This window comes from Oncorhynchus mykiss, chromosome 25 (assembly GCF_057628025.1).
Source record: "Oncorhynchus mykiss isolate SJ-2025 chromosome 25, ASM5762802v1, whole genome shotgun sequence".
NCBI lineage: Eukaryota > Metazoa > Chordata > Actinopteri > Salmoniformes > Salmonidae > Oncorhynchus > Oncorhynchus mykiss.
Genome location: NC_143046.1, coordinates 25,872,861 through 25,894,142, shown reverse-complemented (window position 1 = coordinate 25,894,142; position 21,282 = coordinate 25,872,861). Strand labels below are relative to the sequence as shown.

Below are 21,282 nucleotides of genomic sequence, written 5' to 3'. Positions count from 1 at the left end.
AGTATTGTCTCTTATCGATGCTGGTTATGATATCGTTTAGGACCTTGAGCGTGGCTGAAGTGCACCTATGACCAGCTTGGAAACCAGATTGCAGAGTGGAGAAGGTACGGTGGGATTCGAAATGGTCGGTGATCCGTTTGTTAACTTGGCTTTCGAGGACCTTAGAAAGGCAGGGCAGGATAGATATAGGTCTGTAGCAGTTTGGGTCTAGAGTGTCTCCCCCTTTGAAGAGGGGGTTGATCGCGGCAGCTTTCCAAACTTTGGGGATTTCAGTACAATCAGCTACAAAAAATATAAATGAAAACTCTCTTGGTAAATAGTATGGTCTACAGCTAATCATATTCTAATTCAGACAAGCAGAACCTCGGGACTTCTTGAACATCAGTGATCACTAACCAGTTGTTGTTAACAAGGAGACACACACCTCCCCCTTGAACTTACCCAACGCTACCATTCTATCATGCCGATGCATAAACAGTTAGATGTATATTATCTACAGTGCCTTTGGAAAGTATTTTTTGTATTTTTCCACATTTTGGTAGGTTACAGCCTTATTTTAAAATAGATTCAATTGTTTTTTATCCCCTCATCAATCTACACACAAAAAAACATAATGATTTTTTTACAAAACTGAAATATTACTTTTAAATAAGTATTCAGACCCTTTACTCAGTACTTTGTTGAAGCACCTTTGACAGCGGTATGACGCTACAAGATTGGCACACCTGTATTTGGGGAGTCTCTCCCATTCGTTTCTGCAGATCCTCTCAAGCTCTGCCAGATTGGATGGGGAGCGTTGCTGCACAGCTATTTTCAGTTCTCTCCAGAGATGTTCGATCGGGTTCAAGTTGAGCTCTGGCTAGGCCACTCAAGGACATTCAGAGACCTGTCCCGCTTTGTTTTGTCTGTGTGCTTAGGGTCGTTGTACTGGTAGAAGGTGAACCTTCACCCCGGTATGAGTGCTCTAGAGTGCTCTAGAGCAAGTTTTCATCAAGGATCTCTCTGTACTTTTCTACCTTCATCTTTGCCTTGATCCTGACTAGTCTCCCAGTCCCTGCCACTGAAAAACATCCCCACAGCATGGTGCTGCCACCACCATGCTTCACAGTAGGGATGGTGCCAGGTTTTCTCCAGATGTGATGCTTGGCAAGCCAAAGAGTTCAATCTTGGTATAATCAGACCAGAGAATCTTGTTTCTCATGGTCTGAGATTCTTTAGGTGCCTTTTGGCAAACTCCAAGCGTGCTGTCATGTGCTTTTTACTGAGGAGTGGGTTCCGTCTGGCCACTCTACCATAAAGGCCTGATTGGTAGAGTGCTGCAGAGATGGTTTTCCTTCTGGAATGTTCTCCCATCTCCACAGAGGCACTCTAGAGCTCTGTCAGAGTTACCATTGGGTTCTTGGTCACCTCCCTGACCAATGCCCTTCACCCCCAATTGCTCAGTTTGTCGGGCAGCCAGCTCTAGTAAAAGTCTTAGTGGTTCCAAACTTTGTCAATTTAAGAATGATGGAGGCCAATGTGTTCTTGGGGACCTTCAATGCTGCAGAATGTTTTTGGTACCCTTTCCCAGATCTGTGCCTTGATACAAACCTGTCTCTGTCACACCTTGATCTGTTTCACCTGTCCTTGTGCTTGTCTCCACCCCCCTCCAGGTGTCGCCCATCTTCCCCTGTATATTTCTGGCTGTGTTTTCTGTCTGTCTGTGGCAGTTCGTCTTGTATGCCAAGTCAACCAGCTTTTTTCTCCTTGCTCCTATTTTTCCCAGTGTCTGTTTTTCTGCACCTAACCTCGAGCCTGCCTGCCACCCTGTACTGTTTTATATTCTGACCTGGTTGTGAACTCTTGCCTGTCTCCAATCTACTTTTTGCCTACCCCTTGGACTATAATAAATATCTGTATTCAGTGTCTGCATCTGGGTCTTGTCTTGTGTTGTTATAGTCTCGGAGCTCTACGGATAATTCCTTTGACTTCATTGCTTGGTTTTTGCTCTGACATGCACTGTCAACTGTGGGACCTTATATAGACAGGCGTGTGCCTTTCCAAATCACGTCCAATCAAGTGAATTTACCACAGTTGAACTCCAATCAAGATGTAGAAACATCTTAAGGATGATTAATGGAAATGGGATGCACCTGAGCTCATTTTCGAGTCTCATAGCAAAGGGTCTGAATACGTATGTAAATAAGCTTTTAATTTATTTTTTTTAGCACATTTGCAAACATTTCTATAAACCTGTTTTTGCTTTGTCATTATTGGTTATTATGTGTAGATTGCTGTGGTTATTATTGGTTATTGGTTATTGCTGCACGTTGGCCTCTCTTTCTCTTCTAAGTGTCGGGGATTAGGGCCTGGTCCGGGGTTAGCAGTATGTCCTGCTAGGCCGACTCATTGAGTAAAAATCTTCATCCAAATCGAGGTTAGAGATCGCTGTTCTGATGTCCAGGAGCTCTTTTCGATCACTGGAAATGGACTCATTGTACAAACAATGTTAATGTCAGAATGAAAAAACACACAAATTTGCAGATTTGTTCAGAATCCTGTAAAACAGCAGCTATACATCCAAGCGGTAGCTATACATTCTAGTACCATTCCACATCATCTTCATCATAACGGATGATCAGAGATTCAACAATATAGTTTACCACGGCTCTGACATCCAGACAACACAATGCTTAATAAACTGGCAGTGGACGGAGTGAAGAAGGATCACTATTACATGTTGGTTGATCCATATATCTGTCTGTTTTCAACTTAGATTTTAGATAATTTATAGTTGATATAATGCTTTCCCTTCGATCAGGTCACCCTGCCCCAGAGACTACAGGAGGCTGGCAACTCCACCCATATAGTGGGCAAGTGGCACCTGGGCTTCTACAAGAAGGAGTGCCTGCCCACCCACAGTGGGTTCGACTCCTACATTGGCTCTCTGACTGGCAGCTTGGACTACGACCCCGGATACGGAGTCTGGACCCCACCCCAGAAGCTCCCTGGTTTCCCCAGCAGCTGGTGGAACATTGAACACCTCCTAGAACCTCAGAAGACAGTGCGGCTCTTTAACATCAGCGAAGACCCCTACAAACGCTACGACATGGCAGAGCAGCAACCAAACGTGGTAAAAGAGCTGCTGGCACGGTTGGTGAACTTCAACTGGACGTCGATCCCTGTGCGGTACTCCTCGGACGACCCAGACCTGAATGGGGGTGCGTGGGGACCCTGGGCTGGGGATGAGGAGGAGGAGCATGGGGACGGAATCTGCCATAAAATGAGCAAGGGACAGGAAGAAGAAGTACAAACTGTCTGAAACCAAATCCTTCTTCGGGAGACTTAACACTAGGATCATGGCCAAACGAATACAGGAGCTGCTTCAGTCTTAAAGCAACCTATAGCGACAATATGGAAGCAGACTGTTAAATCAATTACACTGTTTACACTCCACAACCTGTACGTTTCTGTATGTCTTCTTGTGTAAACAGTGGCTATCTGATTTGTGTTCAGAATTAAGTTGACAGTGGAATCACATTTTGTACTCTGGGCAGAGCTGTCCTGACTTGCCCTCCTGGATGGAGCTCAAAGGTGCCGGCTAACCAAAGATTTCAAGACCCCCCTCTTGTTACAAAGTGATTCTTCCCGACAAAACTCCAACATCCCAAAGTGGATAATGAAACAATATTTCTAACACAAAGAATTTGAGAAATGGTCAGGAGGGACTTAAAGAACAATCATGTAAGATAATTTAATGTTTTGTGATATCATTAAAGACGTTATAATGGAAACATTGTAACTTTAAGAGCTTTCACAATGTACAGTTGAAGTCGGAAGTTTACATACACTTAGGTTGGAGTCATTAACCTCTAGCGTCGAGCAATCCCGTATCCAGGAGTGTAATCATAGCCTCAAGCTCATTACCATAACGCAACGTTTCCTATTCATGAAAATCGCAAATGAAATGAAATAAATATATTGGCTCACAAGCCTAGCCTTTTGTTAGCAACACTGTCATCTCAGATTTTCAAAATATGGTTTTCAACCAAAGCTACACAAGCATTTGTGTAAGAGTATTCATAGCCTAGCATAGCATTAAGCCTAGCATTCAGCAGGCAACATTTTCACAAAAACAAGAAAAGCATTCAAATAAAATAATTTACCTTTGAAGAACTTTGGATGTTTTCAATGACGAGACTCTTAGTTAGATAGCAAATGTTCATTTTTTCCAGAAAGATTATTTGTGTAGATGAAATAGCTCCGTTTTGTTCATCACGTTTGGCTAAGAAAAACACAGGAAAATGCAGTCACTTACAACGCCAAACTATTTTCCAAATTAGCTCTATAATATCGACAGAAACATGGCAAACGTTGTTTAGAATCAATCCTCAAGGTGTTTTTCACATATCTATTCGATAATCTATCAGTGGTGGCAGTTGCCTTCTCATCAGAAGAAAACGGAAAAATACTGCAGCTGGAGATTACGCAATAATTGCGACGGAGGACACCAAGCGACCACCTGGTAGATGTAGTCTCTTATGGTCAATCTTCCAATGATATGCCTACAAATACGTCACAATGCTGCAGACACCTTGGGGAAAACGTGGAAAACCTAAACTGACTCCTAGCTCCTTCAAAGCCATATAAGGAGTCATTGTCATGAGGCGATTTTAAAAAATGCGGCACTTCCTGATTGGATTTTTATCTGGGTTTTTTTCTGTAACATCAGTTCTGTGGCACACAGACAATATCTTTGCCGTTTTGGAAATGTCAGAGTGTTTTCTTTCCAAAGCTGTCAATTATATGCATAGTCGAGCGTCTTTTCGTGACAAAATATCTTGTTTAAAACGGGAACGTTTTTCATCCAAAAATTAAAATAGCTCCCCCTATATCCAAGAAGTTAAAACTAGTTTTTAAACCACTCCACAAATGTCTTGTTAAAACCTCTTAAAGCTAGGGGGCAGAATTTTCACTTTTAGATAAATAGTGTGCCCAATTTCAACTTCCTGCTACTCATGCCAAGAATGTAAGATATAGATATTATTCATAGATTTGGATAGAAAACACTAAAATTTTGAAAACATTTTGAATCATGTCTGTGAGTATAACAGAACTTATGTAGCAGGCAAAACCCAGAGGACTAACTGTTCAGATTTTTTTTCTTCCTCCCTCTCTGTTCACTATATTGTATTTGCCATTGGATATTTAATAGGAACCTATTTTCAGTTCCTACCGCTTCCACACGATGTCGACAGTCTTTGGAATATGGTTGAGGTTATTCCTTTGTTCTATGAAGAAGTCGGCCAACTCGGAACTGGGGACACTTTTGTGAGTTGCGCAAGACGTGAACAGCAGTGCTGGTTTGTTTTCGTTCCTGTACTGTATTGAATACAGATTGCCCTGTTGATCGATTATTAACGTTTAAAAATACCTAAAGCTGTATTACAAAAGTAGTTTGAAATATGTTGGCAAAGTTTATAGGCAACCTTTGAAATATTTTGTAGTGACGTTGCGTTTTTGTAAGCTGTCTTTTTCTGGATCAAACGGGCTTTATAAATGGACATTTTCGATATATATGGACGGAATTAATCGAACAAAAGGACCAATTGTGATGTTTATGGGACATATTGGAGTGCCATCAAAAGAAGCTCGTCAAAGGTAATGCATATTTTATATTTTATTTCAGCGTTTTGTGTAGCGCTTGCTATGCTAGCTCCTTTGTTTACTACTGGTGCAGATGGGTGCAGGCTATCAGATAATAGCTTCTTATGCTTTCGCCGAAAAGCATTTTAAAAATCTGACATGTTGGCTGGATTCACAACGAGTGTAGCTTTAATTGAGTATCTTACATGTGTGATTTAATGAAAGTTTGAATTTTATAGCATTTTATTTTAATCTCGCGTTCTGCATTTCCCCTGGCAATTGGCCAGTTGAGACGCTAGCGTATCCCCTATCCATAAGAGGTTTTAAGGACAACAAAGTCAAGGTACTGGAGTGGCCATCACAAACGCTGACCTCAATCCCATAGAGCATTTGTGGGCAGAACTGAAAAAGCGTGTGTGAGCAAGGAGGCCTACAAACCTGACTAAGTCACACCAGCTCTGTCAGGAGGAATGGGACAAAATTCACCCAACTTATTGTGGGAAGCTTGTGGAAGGCTGCCCGAAACGTTTGACCCAAGTTAAACAATTTAAAGGCTATGCTATCAAACACTAATTGAGTGTATGTAAACTTCTGACCCACTGGGAATGTGATGAAATAAATAATTATTCTAACTATTATTCTGACATTTCACATTCCTAAAATAAAGTGGTGATCCTAACTGACCTAAAACAGGTAATTCTTACAGGATTAAATGTCAGGAATTGTGATAAACTGAGTTTAAATGTATTTGGCTAAGGTGTATGCAAACTGTATTTCAAATTTACATCTAAATGTTGTAAAACTTAGATGATTAAATATGAAACTATTTGTGAGAAGATGAAATGTGATTTTATCCTTCTAGATGAGATAATTGTTTTTACCCAGTCAGTAACAACACCCACGTGAGCACAGACATTACGCCAAAAGGATGGAACGCCCCTTTTTCGAGAGTGCTCATTTATTAATTTTAGTTTTTATTTCACCTTTATTTAACCAGGTAGGCAAGATTCTCTTGAGAAAGACCAAATTAAATATGAATGAATGTGAAAAACATCCCACTTCCAGTGTCTTCCTCAAATGACCTTCCGGAGGTAGATCCAAGAGGTCAGACCAATGGGCCTTCATCACATCACACTGAACTTTGTGGACCAGACATATCAATATATTATTTTGGGGCGGCAGTTAGCCTAGTGGTCAGAGTGTTGGGCCAGATTGCAAGATCGAATCCCCAAACTGACAAGTTAAAAATCTGTCGTTCTGCCCCTGAACAAGGCAGTTAAACCACTGTTCGTCATTGTAAATAAGAATTTGTTCTTAACTGACTTGCCTAGTTAAATAAAGGTTCAATTTAAAAAACGTATGACTGATGGAACATTGCCCTCTGATGGTAGTTAGGAGAAGCTACATTTTTATGCCACCATAAGTTTATTTTATATATATATATTTTATTTTTATTATAAACACAACACATACAACAAAAAAAACAGAAATATACAAACAAGAGTACATAAACCTAACAGACAGTATTACATATCAAGATTCATTTTCAATTTGTTGAATACTTTTATGGTGCGTATTGCTTTTTTGTTTTTACATTTACTGATCACTTCAAAATAATATTTAAATTCTATCTTAAATAATGTGAAGAGGGGTTTGTTCTCTGCCCACTTCATTTTATGGATAAAGAATCTTCCATGAAAGATAAACAAATTAACAATGAAAGTTAAATCAGGACCCATATCATTTGGATCAAAATAAGACATAATATCAGTCTTTCAAATTAAGATTAATAGTAATTTCTTTTAAAATTATATCTTCTAAATCACTCCAAAATCTTCGGACATAAGAACAGTCCCGAAATAAATGGTCAAGAGTTTCTGGGTCACAACAAAAAATACACATTTGTTATCAATAGCTATTTTAAATCTGTGTATAATACAGGTTTTTACAGGGTAGATTCTATTAATGAGTTTCTATGATAGGGCTGCATTCCAGTACATTTTAGCAGAGAGAATAGTAACATATTGACATAGTTTCCATATATACATGGTATCATAACCCATGGTCTCTGGTTGCACAGCTTGCGCTGCAGTACAGCGCCCTTAACCACTGCGCGAGTAAGAATTCTTGACCACCAATCTGTTGAAATATTAAATCAATGGTTGATATTCCAAATGCAATCCTTATTTCTTAAATAGTTTTGTATCCATTTAATATTAAATATTATATTAGAGGTTTTAAAATCCAGAGCAATCAACCCTCCCTCACCTTGGGTGCTACATATTACCGCTTTTCTTAAATAATGAGGTTTCTTCCTCCATATGAAGTGAAATAATTTAGTATCAACCATTTTAGTTACTGACAGAGAAACATCCAAGGCAAGGGAGGTATAAACTCATCTGGACCTCCAGATTGATAAAAGTACACGTCCAGATAAAGAAAGATCTCTTAATAACCTGGAGTTAAATCTCTTTCCAATTTTCTCTACAATAGGAGAGAAATTTAAGTTGGTCCTTTCTTTCTGATCTCTGCTAACTTTAATACCAAAATATGTGATCACATCTTTTACAGGGATATTACATACTGAGTTTAAGCTACATCTTTTCAATGCAAATAATTCACATTTGCTGATATTCAGAGATAAACCTGATACATGTGAGAAGGCATTAATACACTCAAAAGCTTTCCTGACTTCATTATGATCTTTCAAAGAAAAAGAGGTGTCGTCAGCCAATTGTGAACATTTTATCCCTTTGTCTTGTATCTGAATACTCCTAAAACTATCCTTATTTATATGAAGTGACCAATAAAAATAAGAAAGGAGAAATTGGGCATCCTTGTTTAATTCCACGTCTAATGTCGAATCTTTGTGAAGTTCCATGGGATAATTTAACAGAGCTGTTGCTATTATTGTAAAGTGTCTTAATTACACTTTGAAAATATTGGGCAAAACCAATAAATTGAAGAATCTAAAAAAAAAAAATATTCAACTGTATCAAATGCCTTGTAAAAGTCTACAAATAAAATAAAGCTATCTTCCATAATGTGCTATTTGTAGTCTATCAAGTCCAATACTAGTCGAATAGTATTATATATTTGTCTGCCCTTCATAAAACCAGACTGGGTATCATCAATGATTTGGTCAAGACCTTTTTTTAATCTTTCTGCCAAGATGGATGCAAGTAGCTTTCCATCATTGTTCATTAATGTGATTGGTCTCCAACTTTCTAACGTCATAGAATCTTTGTTTGGTTTGGGTATTACAGAAATTAGGCCTTGTGTCATAGAAACAGGTAGGATCCCTAAACCAATTGCCTCCTTAAAAACATGAAATATAAATTAAATAATATCCTGATGAAAATATTTATAGAATTCACCGATAATGCCATCATTCCCTGGATATTTGTTCTCTTTAAACTTGCTGATACATTTTTTTATTTCATTGATAGAAATAGTAAGTCTTCATCTATGACATTTGCATAGTCTTTGACAGAGTCTAGAAAGGCAGATATGTCACTAGTAGGACAGGCATTACTGGTATAAAGGTTACCATAGAATTCTGAAACATATTTTGAAATATCTTTTGAGTTTTCATTTTTTTTGCCATCTATATTAAGCTTATGAATAGATGTACATTCAGAATTTTTTCTTTCTAAATTGTAAAAGTATTTTGTATTTTTTCACGTTCCTTCAACCATCTCCTTGATCTTACAAATGCCCCTTTTGCTTTCTCTTCATACATCCACCCTCTTTTCATTTTCCTGGCAGATAACTTCCACTTTCTTCATGTCACTTTTGAGGGTTTTCACTTCTCCAAAGATGAAGTCAACAGATTTTTTAATGGCCTCAATTTTCATCGCTTTCCCCCTAACCATGTCCTCCAAGCCATTTGCCCTTTCATCTATCTTTGCTGTCAAAAAGCATTACAATATTGTTTTGCATCTCAAGAAGTGACATACCCTCTTGGCCTCTCATCTTATTCCCCTGGGGCTTGACTGGAGGGCCGGGGTTGTAAGGTAATGGCCATGAGCTGGGGACTGTGCTCACCACATTTTCATCACCTATTGCAGTATTTCCCCCCACAGTTACATTCTGAAGAGGAGTACCCAAAAACATACCAGTAGAAATCATCCAATTGTCATAATCGGGTAAGGAAATCCAATAATTCCTCCAGCTACCAAAACAAATGATCTGCGCTGACTGCCATCTTGCGCGCGCGCCCCAAGCCACCATAAGTTTAAAACCTCTTCTCTCACTTCCCTTTCAAGTCAGTTCCAGTAGATCAGAAGTGAACCCACTCCAATCTATATAGAGGATCAACAGCATGGTCTGTATCAGTAGAGGCAGTATTATGAGCTGTCCTCCCCTCAGCAGCCTCCACTGGTGTGTATGGTGGTAAACAACATGTATAAGCGGGTAAAAAGGCCTGGCTTTGCCTAGTAGCTAATCTAACCAATCAGTTGGCCTACTTGAACAAAACATTATTGTTGGCCACTCAAACTCTCTGTCATCAAACACTTCCTCTTTCAGTCTGATGTGCCAAAGAAATAAACATATCAGTGGTTTTGTCACTGACACAGGCCACCTACTATGCTAAGCCCAAACAAACACATACACATTTAATTTCAAAGCAGTATATTGCATGCCAATCAATCAATCAAATGTATTTATAAAGCCCTTTTTACAACAGCAGATGTCACAAAGTGCTATACAGAAACCCAGCCTAAAACCCCAAACAGCAAGCAATGCAGAGGTAGAAGCCAGACTCCATGGGATGTAGAAGTGAGATGTGACCCTTGTGTTAAGCACCTCCCCTGCGCACAGAGGCAACACCATCACTTGGTTTCCTGAATCAACCACCTCACTACTTGTCTGACAACTAGGTTAATCAATATGTTTCTGCCTTTAGGATCAATTAACATTTTTTAAGAGACTACCTAAACAAGCTTTTTTTAAGGTAATTGGACTCAGAAGGTTGTTGTGTGAAGTGACATGGAGGCTGTGTTTGGACTAGTGTTGGTGATCTTGACTAGTGTTGGTGCATCAACTACATGGTTTCTATTGTCTACTTTGTTTTGTAAAGATGTGAATGGTTATTGAGTCAAATGCACATACAGCATCATGCATTACATCAGTGTTATTTTTGGCACCATGTCTTTCATTGAGATCCCACTGACAAGATTGTGATTCTCATTTTCTCTCCCTCCTCAGCCACAGACATGGTGACCACCTGTAATGCTACTCAGAACTTATCCCAGTGTTCCGTGGTTCTGGATGGAACTCTGGATGTCTAGCTAATGACCAACGCTAGTGGACGGGAACTGCTGTTTAAAAAGAACCTCTGAACCACAGGTGGCCAGTGTGAAAAAGTCTATGACGTACACTTTCAACTTCATACTTTTTAACATAAAACCAAAAACCAAATTATGTTCTAAGCCCATAACAATTCTTAAACCACATCAGAAGATAACTTTTGACGTCTGCACACTTACCCCAAAGGTGTGCAGGCACCTAGCAATGTTGTTTAGTTTGCAGTGTTTCTGTAGCACATGAGATGGAGTTTGCAAAGGAAATGGCTACTGGTTTGATGCAAATAATCATGATATCATTCTGACAGGTAGGCATAAGCTACTTTGGAGCTACTGTAGTCAACATTTAATAGAGAGTTAACATTTAATACAGAAGGTTTTTGGGAAAGCCTTTCCATCTACCAGAAGACGGTTAGGCCTATCATTACCATTGCTATATTTTTCCTTTTCCTTAATTGTTTGAAACCTGGACATTTTACTTCATATTATGAGGATGACTTACCTTGAAAGTAGCCTATCACCAAAATCCCACCATAGAAACGTGGAGGATAATGCCTTCAACATTATCCTCACATCTCCATCTGAACCGAAAATGATTTGCATTGATACCCCCCCCCCCCCTTTGTTTTTACACTGCTGCTACTCGCTGTTTACTATCGATGCATAGTCACTTTACCCTTACCTACATGTACAAATTACCTCGACTAACCTGTACTCCTGCACATTGATTCGGTACCGGTACCCCAAGTATATAGCCTCATTATTGTTATTTTATTGTGTTACTTTTTTTAAATTAATTGTTTAACATTACTTTATTTAGTAAATATTTTGTTAACATTTTGTTAAAACTGCATTGTTGGTTTAGGGCTTGTAAGTAAGCATTTCACAGTAAAGTCTACACCTGTTGTATTCGGCGCATGTGAAAAAACATTACCAGATTGAAACAAACCTTCCATAGTTTACTAGACTGTAGAAAGCAGTGACAGAATGTGAAACTAATAATGAGTCTGTGGAAGGTCTATACCATAAGAGGGATTTCTGTGTCAAATGGTTGAGAATGTGGACTTCATTACATTCAGAATCACCTAGGTCACACTTTACATTATGTTGCACTGATATGTCAACAGGAATTGCTCAACTGATTTGCTCTGTAAATAAACCCATATCTCATAGCAAAAGTCTTATTTGATTTAGTCCTATTCTTTACTTTTCATTTGAACTTAATTTTTTTAAACTTTCGACAAGTAAACAACTTATATGTTAGGATCACATCTCCATCTCAACCAAAAATGTATATTAAGGAAGAAGATTAAGCCAGTGGCTCAGATGAAACTATCCAAGCACCTTTAAATGTTGATATTTGGTTGTGTTGTCAACCAATCACAATTCAATATTACTAATGTAAGATAGTAAATGGTCTTCAGCGGGGGTGTCAAACTCATTCCATGGAGAGCCTCGTGTCCGCAGGTCTTTGGGTTTTCCTTTCAATTAAGCCATAGACAACCAGGTGTGGGGAGTTCCTTACTAATTAGTGACCTTAATTCATCAATCAAGTACGATGGAGGAGAGAGAACCTGCAGACACTCAGCCCTCCATGGAATGAGTTTGACACCTGTGGCCTAAAGAGTAACACATCACTGGCCACATTTTGAGGTTACTGTCACTATAATGTCCTCTTATGTAATCATAGAAAGTGTTCATGTTCAAGATAGCATGCAAAGGTCACAGGTCTGTGGAGATCTTCGCAATTGCTATAATAAAGAATCTCAAACAATGTTGTTCACTTGCACTATACATCGCGTGCACACTTTTAATGTAATCTCAACTGCAATCCACGTCTTTTGGTTGTACTATAAGATGATGCACTGTGAAAATACATAAAGTTGTTTGTTACAGGTTTTAGTTTGTCAATTTATGTTTAGAGGTTGTATTCTGGCACATATAGCTTGTTAGCACGTAGGGCGCAGATTGCCGTTATTCGTTAGTCAGTATGTGTTACACCTGTGCTGGTTGCCATCTTGTTAGTGGGAAGGTGTTTCACCTGTGCTGGCCCAGGTGCTATTTAAGAGTGGCTCCAGTTGTATTGATAGATGTGGAGGTTTAATCTATTTTGTTAGTGTGCCTTAGTTTGAGGTCTAGACAAACAGTCCTTTATTTGATCTTCCCTGTTTTGGTTTTGCACCACTTTTTGGTTTGCTTCCTGTCTGGTGTGGGTTTTTTCTCTTGTTTGCCTGTTATTGGGCAAATTTACTGGCCACTCATGGTGGGTGTCTATTAGGTTCCAGTTGTTGTTGCTCGTCAACTTTCAGTGGACACCCCCATGAGTGTCGTTCAGAACCCCACCGGTTTTGTTTTAGTTGTTGTCAGTGACTTTTTGTTAGTTCCCCTTTCTGTTTGAGCTACATTATTTGGTTTTCTAGTTGAGGAACGTAACATATTGTATGAATAAACAAAATATCTGTCATTGTATTCACCTTTCAACTTTTCTGTAAATGGTTAAAGGTCAGTGAAAAAACATTTAGGTGACTAAACTAAACAAATCAAAAATGATTTTTCCTTTGGAATTTGGTTGTTCTTTTAGATGGTTGAAAGCATAGTGATAACACATTGGGTATTCAACACATTGGGTATTCAACACATTGGGTATTCAACACATTGGGTATTCAACACACTGGGTATTCAACACATTGGGTATTCAACACATTGGGTATTCAACACACTGGGTATTCAACACACTGGGTATTCAACACACTGGGTATTCAACACATTGGGTATTCAACACACTGGGTATTCAACACATTGGGTATTCAACACATTGGGTATTCAACACACTGGGTATTCAACACACTGGGTATTCAACACACTGGGTATTCAACACACTGGGTATTCAACACACTGGGTATTCAACACACTGGGTATTCAACACACTGGGTATTCAACAGATTGGGTATTCAACACACTGGGTATTCAACACATTGGGTATTCAACACACTGGGTATTCAACAGATTGGGTATTCAACACACTGGGTATTCAACACACTGGGTATTCAACACATTGGGTATTCAACACACTGGGTATTCAACACACTGGGTATTCAACACATTGGGTATTCAACACACTGGGTATTCAACACACTGGGTATTCAACACACTGGGTATTCAACACACGGGGTATTCAACACACTGGGTATTCAACACACTGGGTATTCAACACACGGGGTATTCAACAGATTGGGTATTCAACACACTGGGTATTCAACAGATTGGGTATTCAACACACTGGGTATTCAACACACTGGGTATTCAACACACTGGGTATTCAACACACTGGGTATTCAACACACTGGGTATTCAACACACGGGGTATTCAACACACTGGGTATTCAACACACTGGGTATTCAACACATTGGGTATTCAACACATTGGGTATTCAACACACGGGGTATTCAACACACGGGGTATTCAACACACTGGGTATTCAAGACATTGGGTATTCAACAGATTGGGCATTCAACACACTGGGTATTCAACACACTGGGTATTCAGCACACTGGGTATTCAACACATTGGGTATTCAACAGATTGGGCATTCAACACATTGGGAATTCAACACATTTGTGTCTGTCTTTTTGAGTGAGTGAATATAGGATCTCATCTCTCAACGTCTCACAAATATTACCCATTTTTCCAAGTTGAAATGATGTGGTGTTCCCTGTGGGAACTCTATGGGTGTTGTTGCCTGGTAACAGTCACCTGAATTCAGTCAAGGTCCTGCATCAGCTACAAATATAGATAGTGTGTATTTCCAGTAATATGCTCATCTCTCCACCATGTTAACTCTCCTCTATCTAGGACCAGGTCTACCGATGGTGCTCATCTCTCCACCATGTTAACTCTCCTCTACCTAGGACCAGGTCTACCGATGGTGCTCATCTCTCCACCATGTTAACTCTCCTCTACCTAGGACCAGGTCTACCGATGGTGCTCATCTCTCCACCATGTTAACTCTCCTCTACCTAGGACCAGGTCTAACGATGGTGCTCATCTCTCCACCATGTTAACTCTCCTCTACCTAGGAACAGGTCTAACGATGGTGCTCATCTCTCCACCATGTTAACTCTCCTCTACCCAAGACCAGGTCTAACGATGGTGCTCATCTCTCCCTCATGTTAAGTCTCCTCTACCTAGGACCAGGTCTAACGATGGTGCTCATCTCTCCACCATGTTAACTCTCCTCTACCTAGGACGAGGTCTAACGATGGTGCTCATCTCTCCACCATGTTAACTCTCCTCTACCTAGGACCAGGTCTAACGATGGTGCTCATCTCTCCACCATGTTAACTCTCCTCTACCTAGGACCAGGTCTACCGATGGTGCTCATCTCTCCACCATGTTAACTCTCCTCTACCTAGGACCAGGTCTACCGATGGTGCTCATCTCTCCACCATGTTAACTCTCCTCTACCTAGGACCAGGTCTACCGATGGTGCTCATCTCTCCACCATGTTAACTCTCCTCTAACTAGGACCAGGTCTAACGATGGTGCTCATCTCTCCACCATGTTAACTCTCCTCTACCTAGGACCAGGTCTAACGATGGTGCTCATCTCTCCACCATGTTAACTCTCCTCTACCTAGGACCAGGTCTACCGTTGGTGCTCATCTCTCCACCATGTTAACTCTCCTCTACCTAGGACCAGGTCTAACGATGGTGCTCATCTCTCCACCATGTTAACTCTCCTCTACCTAGGACCAGGTCTAACGATGGTGCTCATCTCTCCACCATGTTAACTCTCCTCTACCTAGGACCAGGTCTAACGATGGTGCTCATCTCTCCACCATGTTAACTCTCCTCTACCTAGGACCAGGTCTAACGATGGTGCTCATCTCTCCACCATGTTAACTCTCCTCTACCTAGGACCAGGTCTACCGATGGTGCTCATCTCTCCACCATGTTAACTCTCCTCTACCTAGGACCAGGTCTAACGATGGTGCTCATCTCTCCACCATGTTAACTCTCCTCTACCTAGGACCAGGTCTACCGTTGGTGCTCATCTCTCCACCATGTTAACTCTCCTCTACCTAGAACCAGGTCTAACGATGGTGCTCATCTCTCCACCATGTTAACTCTCCTCTACCTAGGACCAGGTCTAACGATGGTGCTCATCTCTCCACCATGTTAACTCTCCTCTACCTAGGACCAGGTCTAACGATGGTGCTCATCTCTCCACCATGTTAACTCTCCTCTACCTAGGACCAGGTCTAACGATGGTGCTCATCTCTCCACCATGTTAACTCTCCTCTACCTAGGACCAGGTCTACCGATGGTGCTCATCTCTCCACCATGTTAACTCTCCTCTACCTAGGACCAGGTCTAACGATGGTGCTCATCTCTCCACCATGTTAACTCTCCTCTACCTAGGACCAGGTCTAACGATGGTGCTCATCTCTCCACCATGTTAACTCTCCTCTACCTAGGACCAGGTCTAACGATGGTGCTCATCTCTCCACCATGTTAACTCTCCTCTACCTAGGACCAGGTCTAACGATGGTGCTCATCTCTCCACCATGTTAACTCTCCTCTACCTAGGACCAGGTCTAACGATGGTACTCATCTCTCCACCATGTTAACTCTCCTCTTCCTAGGACCAGGTCTAACGATGGTGCTCATCTCTCCACCATGTTAACTCTCCTCTACCTAGGACCAGGTCTAACGATGGTGCTCATCTCTCCACCATGTTAACTCTCCTCTACCTAGGACCAGGTCTACCGATGGTGCTCATCTCTCCACCATGTTAACTCTCCTCTACCTAGGACCAGGTCTAACGATGGTGCTCATCTCTCCACCATGTTAACTCTCCTCTACCTAGGACCAGGTCTAACGATGGTGCTCATCTCTCCACCATGTTAACTCTCCTCTACCTAGGACCAGGTCTACCGATGGTGCTCATCTCTCCACCATGTTAACTCTCCTCTACCTAGGACCAGGTCTAACGATGGTGCTCATCTCTCCACCATGTTAACTCTCCTCTACCTAGGACCAGGTCTAACGATGGTGCTCATCTCTCCACCATGTTAACTCTCCTCTACCTAGGACCAGGTCTAACGATGGTGCTCATCTCTCCACCATGTTAACTCTCCTCTACCTAGGACCAGGTCTAACGATGGTGCTCATCTCTCCACCATGTTAACTCTCCTCTACCTAGGACCAGGTCTAACGATGGTACTCATCTCTCCACCATGTTAACTCTCCTCTTCCTAGGACCAGGTCTAACGATGGTGCTCATCTCTCCACCATGTTAACTCTCCTCTACCTAGGACCAGGTCTAACGATGGTGCTCATCTCTCCACCATGTTAACTCTCCTCTACCTAGGACCAGGTCTAACGATGGTGCTCATCTCTCCACCATGTTAACTCTCCTCTACCTAGGACCAGGTCTACCGATGGTGCTCATCTCTCCACCATGTTAACTCTCCTCTACCTAGGACCAGGTTTAACGATGGTGCTCATCTCTCCACCATGTTAACTCTCCTCTACCTATGACCAGGTCTACCGATGGTGCTCATCTCTCCACCATGTTAACTCTCCTCTACCTAGGACCAGGTCTACCGATGGTGCTCATCTCTCCACCATGTTAACTCTCCTCTACCTAGGACCAGGTCTACCGATGGTGCTCATCTCTCCACCATGTTAACTCTCCTCTACCTAGGACCAGGTCTACCGATGGTGCTCATCTCTCCACCATGTTAACTCTCCTCTACCTAGGACCAGGTCTACCGATGGTGCTCATCTCTCCACCATGTTAACTCTCCTCTACCTAGGACCAGGTCTACCGATGGTGCTCATCTCTCCACCATGTTAACTCTCCTCTACCTAGGACCAGGTCTACCGATGGTGCTCATCTCTCCACCATGTTAACTCTCCTCTACCTAGGACCAGGTCTAACGATGGTGCTCATCTCTCCACCATGTTAACTCTCCTCTACCTAGGACCAGGTCTACCGATGGTGCTCATCTCTCCACCATGTTAACTCTCCTCTACCTAGGACCAGGTCTACCGATGGTGCTCATCTCTCCACCATGTTAACTCTCCTCTACCTAAGACCAGGTCTAACGATGGTGCTCATCTCTCCACCATGTTAACTCTCCTCTACCTAGGACCAAGTCTAACGATGGTGCTCATCTCTCCACCATATTAACTCTCCTCTACCTAGGACCAGGTCTAACGATGGTGCTCATCTCTCCACCATGTTAACTCTCCTCTACCTAGGACCAGGTCTAACGATGGTGCTCATCTCTCCACCATGTTACCTCTCCTCTACCTAGGACCAGGTCTAACGATGGTACTCATCTCTCCACCATGTTAACTCTCCTCTACCTAGGACCAGGTCTAACGATGGTACTCATCTCTCCACCATGTTAACTCTCCTCTACCTAGGACCAGGTCTACCGATGGTGCTCATCTCTCCACCATGTTAACTCTCCTCTACCTAGGACCAGGTCTAACGATGGTACTCATCTCTCCACCATGTTAACTCTCCTCTATCTAGGACCAGGTCTACCGATGGTGCTCATCTTGGGGTCAGGTTCAGCTGGTAGTCTCCTCCCAGTAAATTTTATTAGGATCCCCATTAGCTAACGCCATAACGCTAGCTAATCATCCTGGGATCCAACACCAATTAGCAAGACATTACAAACAATCACAATCAAGACTTCACAAACATTCAACAAATAGACAATACAGATTATTAAAATACCTGACAGGAAACATATTCAGGTGATACTTTCTATTTGCTGTCCAGTCATATGGTCTATCACATTATTTTTTTTTTTACTTTTCTTGAATGTGGAATTACTTTTGTCTGAGAAATATGGATTGGTAAAAGGTTCCATTCAGCTATGGCTCTATATAAAACTGTCGATTTAAGGTGATTTGTCCTTGGCTTGAGTTGTTTTAGCTCCCCTGAATTTGCCTGTCTGGTTATGCGTGGTTATGCGTGTTGCTAATATGTCCTAATTGGACTGAAAAATACTGTGGTTTTTTGAAAAATATGACATTCCTAAGGAAAACTCAGAAGACTATATAGTAATTTGTTTTTAACGTGAAGCCATGAGAGATTTTGATGCATTTGGATAATATTCATACGGTTAGAGCAATGAAGAGAATCTGGCAGACATGTTTTGAGCCATTTGGAGATTTTTTTAATATCTTTCTTTGCTGCAGATGACCATATAACTGGACAGTACTCTAAGTGTGATAGGACCAGGGATTGACCATATAACTGGACAGTACTCTAAGTGTGATAGGACCAGGGATTGGGGGGAGGCACACAGGGAGTATGGCGAAGCCAGGTAGGAGACCTGAGGTGCGTGTCTTCGGCCCAGTACCACCAGTGCCGGCACCACGCACCAGGCCTACAGTGCGCCTCATCTCTCCAGAGCTGCTAGAGTCTCCCGTCTCTCCAGAGCCGCTAGAGTCTCCCGTCTCTCCAGGGCCGCTAGAGTCTCCCGTCTCTCCAGGGCCGCTAGAGTCTCCCGTCTCTCCAGGGCCGCTAGAGTCTCCCGTCTCTCCAGGGACGCTAGAGTCTCCCGTCTCTCCAGGGCCGCTCGAGTCACCCGCCTCTCCAGGGCCGCTAGAGTCTCCCGCCTGTCCTGAGCCGCCAGAGCCGTCAGTCTGCAAGGAGCAGCCAGTCTGCCAGGAGCCGCCAGAGCCGCCAGTCTGCCAGGAGCCGCCAGTCTGCCAGGAGCCGCCAGAGCCGCCAGTCTCCCAGTAGCCACCAGAGCCGCCAGTCTGCCAGGAGCCGCCAGAGCCGCCAGTCTGCCAGGATCACCAGTCTGCCAGGAGCCGCCAGTCAGCCAGGAGCCGCCAGTCAGCCAGGAGCCGCCAGAACCGCCAGTCAGCCAGGAGCCGCCAGAGCCGCCAGTCAGCCAGGATCCGCCAGGATTCGCCAGAGCCGCCAGTCAGCCAGGATCCGCCAAAGCCGCCAGTCAGCCAGGAGCTGCCAGAGCCGTCAACCAGCCAGGAGCTGCCCCTCAGTCCGGGGCTGCCCCTCAGTCCGGAGCTGCCCCTCAGTCCCGATCTGCCCCTCAGTCCCGAGCTGCGCCTCAGTCCCGAGCTGCCGCTCAGTCCAGTGGGGCCATTTAGTAGGGTTGCCAATCCTAGGTCGGCGTACTTTGTGGGTGGTTGTCTTCTGTCTTTGTGTCATTGCACCAGATAGGACTGTTTCGGATTTCACATTTGTTGTTTTGTATTTTGTAGTGTTCTCGTGTATGGTCTTGATTAAACATGTTGAACTCCAACCACGCTGCATTTTGGTCCTCCTCTCCTTCGACGGAAGAAAACCGTTACACAACCATAATGTTACTATCAATGAGGCTACAGTACAGATGTGTGTTCACCTAGGATCTGACTAGTCTTGGATATCCCGACCTTGGAGCATTGTAATTAAGGCTGGATTACCGAATGGGGTACGCAGGGCACGTTGGTTGGGGCCCCCTGGAGGTCGAGGGACCCCCAGATAGCAATTGATAGCAACGTGTAGAGTTGCAAAAAAATTGCTTTAAAACTGCAACATTTTCTGTCATCCTCATGGCAGAGTGTGAACAAAAGCGTGAGGTGAGCTATAAAACAACAACAAAAAATCACTGTCCCCATTGCAACATGTTGAAATGCAGGAAGTTAGTTGATTTCCCCCGTGGCCGAAAATGTGGTAGTCCGTCCCTGATTCTAAGCCTGTAGGCAACTGATTCAAAGATTGCAGAAGTAAGCCGTCTGGCTTGAGAGACTAGGATCTGATTGTGTCAAATAACTGATTTCACCCATCTCATATTTTCAGACCAGAACTAAATTGATCTCAGCCTTCAGAATGATCAAACTTGTGGTAACTTATAACTGAGATGAGATAGGTTGTGCGCTCTTTAGTAGGCCAAGCAGAGAGTGGTTATTGACAAGAAACTGCAATGGAGAGAAAATGCCCTTTTCAAGAAACCCAAACTTGTTTAGATTTCCCTTATTCCTTTATTGCATAAAATACTGCTACTCTGCATGTTTGTTCTACCAAAGTGTTGTTGCAAGTGGGCTCACTTATGTAATTATGTTCTGGAGAGAGGATTTGAATCACATCATTCACAGTGCTTGAATTTGTAACCCTGGCAATAAGATGTATGGACTCTGCAGCAACCATAGAGTCATTACATCTAGCACAATCCTTACAATATAAAACAGGTAGATGCTCGTTGAGGCAACAGAATGAACAAAACCTTTCGTCAGGATAACAGATGAATGACTGCATTTTAACTTGCTAATAAATATGAATGTAATATATTTTTATATGAAGATGTTTTTCAAC

General features: G+C 42.2%; 1 protein-coding gene across 2 annotated transcripts in view; it reads left to right on the top strand.

The window, feature by feature from the left end:
• The window catches only part of LOC110504836 (T-cell surface antigen CD2), a 34,675-nt gene extending 22,569 nt beyond the window's left edge, over positions 1-12,106 (top strand). The window contains exon 6 of one of the 2 annotated variants that reach the window (XM_090219468.1): positions 10,837-12,106. In XM_090219468.1, coding sequence (XP_090075594.1) covers positions 10,837-10,919 — 83 coding nt within the window. In that variant the 3' untranslated portion in view covers positions 10,920-12,106. The remainder of the gene's footprint in view (positions 1-10,836) is intronic. The other variant, XM_021583680.3, reaches the window with a different exon arrangement.
• The last annotated feature ends 9,176 nt before the right edge of the window (positions 12,107-21,282 follow it).